We start from the raw sequence: 10457 nt of genomic DNA on the forward strand, positions 1-10457 counted from the left end.
AACAAAAAAGAAGTAACTCTTAACTAATTCACCAAAAAAACTAACTAATTAAATAATGAGGACGTTCATAGAATATCATGGATTTAATTTAATTTAATTTTTAGTGTCATTTTATTCTCACATGGAGAGCAATTGAACAATATGATAATTTTTATGCTTTAAAAAATTAATAAAATTAGCAAATATGTTTAAAAGGTGTGAAGTGTTATTTTCCTTTTAAAAAATAAGGTTTATTTGACAAAGAAAAAAAAATGCTTCCAAATTTACGAATCTATAAATTTAGTTATAGTCATATGTTAGCATATTTGGTAAAATATCTTTAAACTATAAGACTATTTTTATGTTTTTTACAATTTAAACAATGTATATCAATTTAAAGTAACTTTGACAAACAATTAAAATTTGATTTTATTATAGTTTTGATAATCATAAATAATGTGTACGTCAAATTTTATTTGTGTTATATATACATGTAACTAATAAATTTTTGATTTTTTTGTAAGAACCATAATTTTTTATTTATGTTATTATTTCTCAGTCTTATTTCTGTATTAAAAATTAGCATATTATGTTCAAAATTAGCATTTGCCTTATTTATTTATTTATAAGCATTCACGTAATCGGAAAACGCATTCGCAAATTATGGTATATATATACAGTTAAAATAGTTGTTTATGATAAAATATATTACTGCGTGTCCAATAATATAAGGTGAATAAATTTCTCATTTCATATATCGTTTTAAATATTCATCATAAGTTTGATAATATGGTTTTGTCTGTTAATTAAGGAGTTTTAAATATTGATACATTTCGCGAAGATAATTATTCCTCCTACCGAATGCCAAAGGTATGATTCCTCTTCTCTTCCTTTTGTAAATAAATATATCAATAAAGTCTTGATTTTGTTTTTCTTATTATATCCCTTATTGATTACTAATGGAGAAGGTGCATGTAGCTTATCCTTTTATTTATTTTTTAAATCAATAGTGTAACAAGACTAATAAAAATGCAACACTATCACCATCAATCATGCATTAAACGGTGACTAAAGTTTCCGTAGTATAAACCGTGGTGGAACAATTCCAATGTTTTAAGAATATAATGCTCTTTAAATATATTTGGGTTAGAATTTCAGTCTGCTAATGTGATTTACAAAAATTATAATTTATGTTTTTTAAATATTATAATACTAGATTGATTACATTTATGTATATATATATATTTTATCTATGCATGATAGTTTTTAAACATTACAATTACTTATTGTGATGCTCTATCATAATATCAAATATACATTTAAATTGATTATATTTATGCATATATTTTTTTTATGTATGCATAATTTAATATCCAAAAAATATTTTAATGTTATATGCAAACAAATAAAAATATGTACTTAAAGTGTAAATTTTAAACTATATAATAATAATAATAATTATTATTATTATTTTGTGTGTGAGGGTATCTGCATGCAATTAAAAATACTAATTTTTTGAAATGAATAAAAACAGAATAAGCAGGAAATTTTCTCTGTTACTTTAGTCTATCTCTTTTTTTTTTTTTTCTCATTTACAAATAATTTATTTTTCATGATTTAACTTTTATATTGTGTTTAAAAATATGGAATAACTTTTAATCTTATTCTTCCGACTACTTCAAATAAGATTATATCAGATAGAATAAATTTGTGAGAAAAAAACATGTATTCTTATTATGAGGACAAAAACTTTCAACAATTTAAAAAAAATAAATAAAACTATTATTACTAGTATGCTATAATAGGCTAAATTACATCTATGGCCCTTTAACTTGATTTCAGGTAACGTTTTAGTCTTTTATCTTTTTTTTCTCGACTTGGTCATTTATTTTAATTTTAAGTGATAATTTGATATTTTATATTTTAAAATTTCAACAATGTTATCCTTTTTTATACAAAAATTTTAAAAAAATTCAATCAAAACTCATAAAATTAATTATATTCTTCAATATAATACAAATTTCATCAAATTCGTAACGCAAATCTTCAAATAAACTCATATTTTCATACTTTATTTGATATTGTTAGGAATAAAGGACTAAATCGAGAAGAAAAAAAAGATAAATGACTAAAACGTTACCTGAAATTAAGTTAAGGGACCACATATGTAATTTAGCCACTATAATATTATGAAACAAATTACTACTATTCATCAGTTTAATTTATATAAAAAAAGTATTGGCAAAAAAATAAATGTAATAAATTTTAATTAATAATATTAAAAAACAATTATTATATGCTTCTAAATTTTTTCCAAAACATAAGTTAAAAAAATATAAATGTTACCTCGTATATGCTCAACTTTTTCAACTATTCGAGAATGTTGATTTTTTTTTTATCTTAATAAAGTAGAATGACATTTTGTTATAACATCAAAATTGAAAAAATAATCATATTTTTATAAAAAAATCTAATCCAACGTTGTATAAAATAAACTTTTTTAAGACTGGATATTTTTAAAGTCAAATGCATAAAATGATTTGTTTGTTAATTAAGTGATTTTCCATTTCAATTCCCAAACGATGAGACAAGGAACATTCTAGAAATCTAACAAACAATAGCCATAGTTTTTTTTTTTTTAATAAAATGATTTTAATTTATATATATATATAGATATATATAAAAGTGTCGTTTTAATATTTAATTTTTTTATAGTGTTAGTCAATCATAAATGTTTGATACTTAAAATAATTAATTTTTATTATGTCTAACTTAAAAATAATATCTGTAGTAGTTTAAATTGATTGATCGTAAAAATATATATTCTCTCTTAGAAATAAAAGTAAAAATTCAAACAATGATAATTTATTTGACAAGTAAATAAAATAAAATAATTAAACCATGCATGATAGTGTTTTTTACATGCATATTTAATCAAATTATATAAATTTTTGTAAATATATTTAAGAAAATAACCTAAAAAAATTATACTATGATGTAATTTAATTAGATAAATAAAATTTATACCATTAATTCATAAACATTTGATATAGTACCGTAATTAGTATATGGTGTATATAAATGTCTTAAATCTCGAATATTAAATTCAATCCTTACACATTAAAAAGACACTTATATATTTATTTATCTTAAAATCATATTAATGCTCACAATAGCTTATTTTGATTTGTTTGTCTGATTTTTATAGTTAAATTTATTAAAAGCATAATTTTATTAACAAGTATCCTCAACAAATTTATTAAGAATAAAACAAAATTTAAAAAAATTGAATATACAGATTCTAATGTTTTATTGACCAACATTGTGACGTTTACCTAAAAAAGTAATCATGTTACATTTTTATTAAACAAAAATAATGGTGTTAATCCAAGCACGTTACTATAGAAGAAGAAAACAAGAATATCTGACACGAAGATTATTAGAGTTTACTTTTCTTTAAGAAAAAACATGATTAATTTAGTATATAGTTAATGAATAATTATGGTTAAATGGGCAACACAGACAGCTGTAAAATAAAAATGAAAATAAAAATAAAAAGGAGCAGCATCCGACTAATCTTCATACTGCTTCACCACAACGCGTCGTATGTTACACAAACTCTTTCATTCATATTCAGATTCGTCTTCTCTTCTCTCTCTCTCTCTCTCTCTCTCAACCATTTTCTCTATATTTCTAGACCTTTGTATTCTTCATTTCAATTTCTTTTCCAACTACCACCTCTCTTCAGCTTCACGTTTAATCTCTCTCTCTCTCTAATCATTCATTACTTTTCTTCTTCCTTTCGAGCTTCACCTCTCTATAATTCTACACCTTCATTCATCCAACCATTTCAAAATCTTATAATTCGAACAAGGGATTGATTCTTACCTTTCTCTGTTCGAATTCTTTCAACATAGGATTCTTACTGGGAATTCTATTTTTTATCACAAAATTACAGATTCTTCGTAATGTTGCTATCAACCGTTTTGGTCAGCACTTTAGCTCTATTCTTTTCTATTTAACCGATTTTAGGATCTAAAATTATATCTCTTTATGGTTTTTCTGTACCAGGGTTTCATCTTTTCAATTGTTTAATTTTTTTTTCCAGAACCTAAATTATGATACTTTTTTTAACACTGAACATCCTAATTTTTTATCCTAGATTTCTTATTTACCCAAACTTTGAATTATGTAATTTATTTATAATATAGTTGAAGGAAAAAAACATGATTTAATTTTGGGTGATTAATTTTGAGATGTGCTTTCTTTTACCTGTTTTATGAAATTAGGAATATATTAGTACCAAATAAATGCTGTGCGTGAGCTATTTTTTATTTATTTATTTATTTATAAATCTTTTTAATTAATGGAAAAGATTTACATGCATAGTTGTTGCTATGATTGCAGAGATTCTTTTGTTGATGGGATCAGAAGGTTCTTAAAATGGACAGCTCAGAAACATAAATTTTGGATCGTTAGTTATTGACAACTCAGCAGCAATAATCCGAATTTTGTGTTAAATTTGCTTTTGCAATTTATTTATTGTGGAGTGTGGACGACATCATGGCTATTGAAATTGCTTCTTTTGTCTCTAATAAATTGCAAATGCTGGCCACTTCTGATCATGCTTCCGTAGTATCTATGAACTTGTTTGTGGCACTTCTATGTGCTTGTATTGTTCTTGGCCATCTTCTTGAGGAGAATAGATGGATGAATGAGTCCATCACTGCCCTTTTGATTGTAAGTCATCACTTTTGTTTGTAGTTTGTTTTCCTATTATTTGGATAGAAACTAACTCATTCTCCAAATATTTTGCTATAATAATTTAAAATGCAATAATGTCTATATCTACATGCTTAGTTTGAGCTATAATGGGTGCATTTAATTTTTTTGTTGGTTTCTGTTGGATGATGACGACTAAATTTCATTTGGATTGTTTTCAGGGGATTTGTACTGGTGTAGTCATTTTGCTGTTTAGTGGTGGAAAAAGCTCGCATATTCTTGTTTTCAGTGAAGATCTTTTCTTTATATACCTTCTTCCGCCTATAATATTCAATGCCGGGTAAATTGCTTTGCACCATCTTATTGTCTACAAATAATCAATTTTTGATTATGTATGATTGTCCAATTAAAAGGGAAAGGTGTTTTGTTTAATCTCTTAATAAACCATAAACTGGTGACAAAACTAAGTTATGTCCACACTCCACAGTCATACCAATATGGTGAGCTGAAATTATAGCATATTCAGTGAATAATGCATTTCTTTCGGGTTTTTTTTTGGCACAAAAATGACTTTATGCAAAACAAGGCTTAGTCAACGTTATACTCAATGGCAGAGAAATTTTCAGAGCACGTGACACCCCTAGATATAGTCACTGTTAAATGTTAGTTTGCTTGCTCTTTTAAAAGTGATTTAGGATTCTTGACTCCTATGTTTGTGAATTTATCTCTTTCATTTTTTTGATATTGTTAAAAAACTCATAGCTTAAATAAATTACACTTAGTCTTCTTGGATCTTTCTTGTGTAATTAAGAACAACTATTCTGTTTGCCCATGACACGAGCATGGACTGTATTATGCCATATGAAAAACTTCATAATCTTGTTGTTTTCCTTTCCGAAGTTCTTATTCTGCAATCTGATTTTTTTTCCTTCTATTTTAATGTGTAAATATAATGGATTGCAACTGTTGTTTATTAATGAATTTGTTCTCTGTAATAAATATCAGGTTTCAGGTGAAAAAGAAGCAGTTTTTTCGCAACTTCATGACTATCACATCGTTTGGTGCTGTGGGCACATTAATATCTTGTTGCATCATAACTTTGGGTACTTCTTACCTCTTTAGATTTATTTATTAGGTTTATATTAGATTTACATAGTAAGATTGTTATCTAATAATTTGTAAGCTCAGACAATTGTTTGTTCCTTACTAACCTAACTTTATCATTTGAAAGCTTTTTCTTTGTTTTGAAAAGCATCTTGATAAAGTAAAAGAGATAGGTATCTGAAAGGAATCAACTGTAGAGAAATTTGTCTAGCGGTCTAGCCCTGCTGACTTTAATACGGGGCATTATTTCAGGTGCTACCCAAGCTTTTAAGAGGATGGATATTGGACCGCTGGAACTGGGCGATTACCTAGGTACTATACTAGTAAGTTTTATCTGGTTGAGAGCTTCTCATTCAGTTTACCACTTACTAATTTGTGATATTTTTTAGCAATTGGAGCAATATTTGCCGCGACAGATTCTGTTTGCACATTACAGGTTTGAAAATGATTTATTTTTTACATTCTTCAAACAACTAATGCGTGACAGTTAGTTACTGACTTTATAAATGACGATGCAGGTGCTAAATCAGGATGAGACACCTTTGTTGTATAGTCTTGTGTTTGGAGAAGGTGTTGTGAATGATGCTACCTCAGTGGTTCTTTTCAATGCAATCCAAAGCTTTGATCTCAACCGACTTAACCCTTCAATTGCATTGCACTTTTTGGGCAACTTCTTGTATTTGTTTGTAGCAAGCACACTACTTGGGGTTTTGGTAAATGTCTTTCTCTGTCTAGCTCTTATGCACGCATTACACAGACAAGATATATATATCAACAGTGAGTGAGCGCACACATACACATTAATCTGGCTTGTCTTTTGGTCTAATTTATTTCTATCATCTTGCAGACAGGTCTGCTTAGTGCTTATGTTATTAAGAAGCTGTATATTGGCAGGTATTTTCTGAACATCTTGCCATTCCCATTGAATTTTCATTAGTAACCTGATCTGAAGGTATTCGACTGCGTTATATTGTATATATGCAGTTTATTCATAGTAAAACTACAGTTGCTGACAATTATGTGATAGTAATTGATTTCTGGCTAATGCGATGGTGGACCATCTTTGAAGGCGGTCTGCCGTGGACCAGTGCTTAATAGTCACCCAAAATTCTAACGAAGATCGACGACACTCCTTAGAACTTTCCTCTTGGTCTTTATGGTTGAGAGACAATAATTCAATTGAAGTCAGTTCAATAAAAATAATGAAAAACAAATGTGTCTCTAAAATTCCACTCGTCGAACCACACCAAATCACTGTATCAGACGTAAATACAAGGAGAGCTATTAACTTATACTTTCAAGGAGTGTCGTCGATCATCTTTAAAGTTTTGAGTGATTTCTGTCTACGGTGGATCACCTTCATAGGTGGTCCACCTTGGAATTTTCCTTGATTTCTGGTTATTTCTTGTCTTACTTGTTTAACTAGACAAGTGTCTGCAGTTTATGAAGATTAGCTTGGTTGTTTGAACTTTGAAGTAATGTTCTATGTTAAGTGGTTCATTCACGTTTCAAGATTGAATGATGGGATTCATTATTTTTTTCAAAATGAGCTCATCAGTTAACTGGTTCTAAATGTATGCTCTCCGTTCTAAATGGCTTCATGTCATCTATAACAAAGCATTCAATCAAATAATTTAATGAAGAGATAGCAATAAAGATGGAATTCCACAAGTCTTGTGGGCATGGATTTCTAGTATAAATTATAAAATATCACACTCTCCTGAATTCTTGTTGGGTGTCAATTGTTATCATTTTTATTGTATTAAACTTGTTTCTTAGGTTAAATAATTACGTTATTTCAACAGAATCTTATAATAACTTGCGTCTCTATTTTCGTGTATTTGCCAGTTGTTTCGTTGACATATTGAGTGCAATGTAAGGCAATTATTATTTGAAACAGTTTTTAAACAATTTTCTCCTTAATACCAGGCACTCAACAGATCGTGAGGTTGCTCTTATGATGCTAATGGCATACCTCTCCTATATGCTGGCTGAGGTAGGTTTTGAAGAATTCCAGCAATGTTTTCCGGATGCTGCCAACATTTGTCACTAGCTTGATGCTGACTTATCTACATCTTATGCAGTTATCCTATCTGAGTGGTATTCTCACGGTATTCTTTTGTGGTATTGTTATGTCTCATTATACTTGGCATAATGTGACTGAGAGTTCAAGAGTCACTACCAAGTATGTCTTCTAAACAGATTTCCTCAAGCTGTTTACACTTTCCAAGTCTGTCTATATACTGAATATCTTTTGTATATCTAAACATATCTTTTTCGTCTAACTCTCCACAGGCATGCTTTTGCTACCTTGTCGTTTGTTGCCGAGATCTTTATCTTTCTTTATGTTGGTATGGATGCCCTGGACATTGAAAAATGGAAGTTTGTTAGTGATAGGTATGTCCTATTATCCTTTGGACTGGTTAATAGTCAGTGAGACACACTATCCTTTTTTACTGAGTGAAAAAAATTGTTGAATGCCATTCATTCTTTCATGTCTATAGATGATATGGTAGATCTACTTTACTGAAACAGTTCTCGTATTACTCGATGTGACTGGAGTGTCCTTTTACGTTGTTTGTTTTCAGCTTTTTTTTTCTTTCTCTTTGTTATTATATAAAACAATTCATTTGCTACCATCTGATTTCTTCTGCAGTCCTGGAACATCTGTAGCAGCAAGTTCAGTATTGTTGGGTCTGATACTTCTTGGAAGAGCTGCGTTTGTTTTCCCCTTATCCTTCTTATCCAACTTGACTAAAAAATCACCGTATGAGAAGATCTCATTCAGACAGCAAGTATGGCCAAATTTCTCTCAAGTATCCTTTTTTGTATTTCTTGTGCTTACCACCAAGTTATTTTGACAAGTTTGTCTCTTTTTTCCGCCTCATTTTAGGTGATCATTTGGTGGGCTGGCCTTATGAGAGGTGCTGTTTCAATGGCACTCGCATATAATCAGGTACGACCAATACTGCTGATTTGGAGTTTTGGTTTTCGAAAATTTGAATAATTGATAACTGATCCCCATCTAATGGGAAAAATTCTTGATGGTTGTCGTTTTAGTCATAAAAAATGGGAATTGATGCAGAAAAACTGATAATATCTATATGTTGCAGTTCACCATGTCGGGGTATACTCAACTGCGTAGCAATGCAATCATGATCACCAGCACCATCACTGTTGTCCTTTTCAGCACAGTGGTAAACCATCATTTTTTAGTTTGTGTTTTAGACTGTCCATTGGTTTCTTTTCACCACCGGGGTTATTTTGTCAGTGCTGCATCACTGATAATCTATCTCTCTATTATATTAAGTTTTAAATACTTTGTTTGTCCCTGCAATTATTACACTTTTCAATTTTAGTTCCCGGAACAATTTTTTGGTTTTAGTCCATGAAATATAGGAAATTCTTTATACATGTTTGAATTAAATATTTAAACTTTATACTAATTACTTGATATGCTCTATATGATGTTAGAACTACGAGCAAATTGATTTTTCCACTTTATATGTTAATCATAACTCATCTATATGAAAATTGAAATACAGATGAAACTAACACGAGTTAATTTCAATTTATCAGGTGTTTGGTTTGCTGACTAAGCCACTCATAAGGCTTCTACTACCTCATCCTAAAGTCACAACCAGCATGACAACCACAGAGCCATCTACTCCAAAATCATTCATTGTCCCACTTCTAGGAAATGCCCAAGATTCTGAAGCTGATCTCGAGGGCCATCAAATTCACCGTCCAAACAGCATCCGTGCCTTACTAGCCACTCCAACTCACACTGTTCATCGATTATGGCGTAAGTTTGATGATTCGTTCATGCGTCCCGTCTTTGGCGGCAGGGGTTTTGTTCCTGTAGAACCTGGCTCACCAAGTGAACGCAATGGTCAACAATGGCATTGAGAAGAGAAAGCCAGGAAATGTTGTAATATGTGTTGTATACTATGTATGATTTGTGAAGAATTAAGCAATGTATGTATGCATAAGAAGCTTGTAATGAAATTTTGTTTAGTTGTTTGAATAGTTAGCGCGAGAAGGCTTGCCTCTTGTGCAAAACAACAATATTTATTTGATTCTGAGCCACTACATGTTTGTTTTATTTGTCCGCAGCTTCTGCCTCCAATGAACCAATAATGAATTTTTAGTGCTCCTGATTGTCAAAGAAATATATCCCCATTTTGTAGATGCTAATTTAACATCACATATCATTGGTTTTATTTATTTATTTTTTATTTCAGCGACAAATGCTAGTAATTGTAAGTTATTATTCTGGGAGGGAGTTGGAATCTATAACTTGTTTGTAACTCTAATTCTTATGTCCCTTTCTTCAAATCACCAATTGTATGATTGCAAATGCTGTGTAATTTATTAAAATTCGTAAGATTATTTGTTAAAATACAAAATTTTAAAGTATTTTTATATCAAAGGGAAAAAAGAAATTAAATTTCTAATTAAAAAGTGTTTCATAAAAAATAAATACATTGGTTTCGGTTCCTCTTTTAAATAATAATATTTGTTTGCCTTTGGAAAAAGAGATTGAAGTCTTTTTTTTCCTGAAAAAAATACATTTAAATTTTTAGTGTAGATGGTACAACATTGTATTTAATGGAACTTCCAAATCAATTTTTTTAGACACAATAGAATTC

At 29.3% G+C, this 10457-nt stretch overlaps 1 protein-coding gene across 1 annotated transcript; it reads left to right on the forward strand.

The window, feature by feature from the left end:
* Window positions 1-3590: 3590 nt before the first annotated feature.
* NHX1 (sodium/hydrogen exchanger 2-like) lies at window positions 3591-9813 on the forward strand. The gene is given in 15 exon segments (NM_001278963.1): window positions 3591-3968; window positions 4387-4719; window positions 4923-5041; window positions 5707-5804; window positions 6058-6117; window positions 6195-6241; window positions 6324-6518; window positions 6653-6699; window positions 7735-7801; window positions 7890-7990; window positions 8101-8202; window positions 8462-8600; window positions 8699-8761; window positions 8919-9002; window positions 9385-9813. Coding segments are annotated over 14 exon segments (1629 nt in total). The 5' UTR covers window positions 3591-3968; window positions 4387-4542; the 3' UTR covers window positions 9715-9813.
* Window positions 9814-10457: the final 644 nt, after the last annotated feature.

The sequence above is a fragment of the Cicer arietinum genome, chromosome 4 (assembly GCF_000331145.2).
Source record: "Cicer arietinum cultivar CDC Frontier isolate Library 1 chromosome 4, Cicar.CDCFrontier_v2.0, whole genome shotgun sequence".
Taxonomy (NCBI): domain Eukaryota; kingdom Viridiplantae; phylum Streptophyta; class Magnoliopsida; order Fabales; family Fabaceae; genus Cicer; species Cicer arietinum.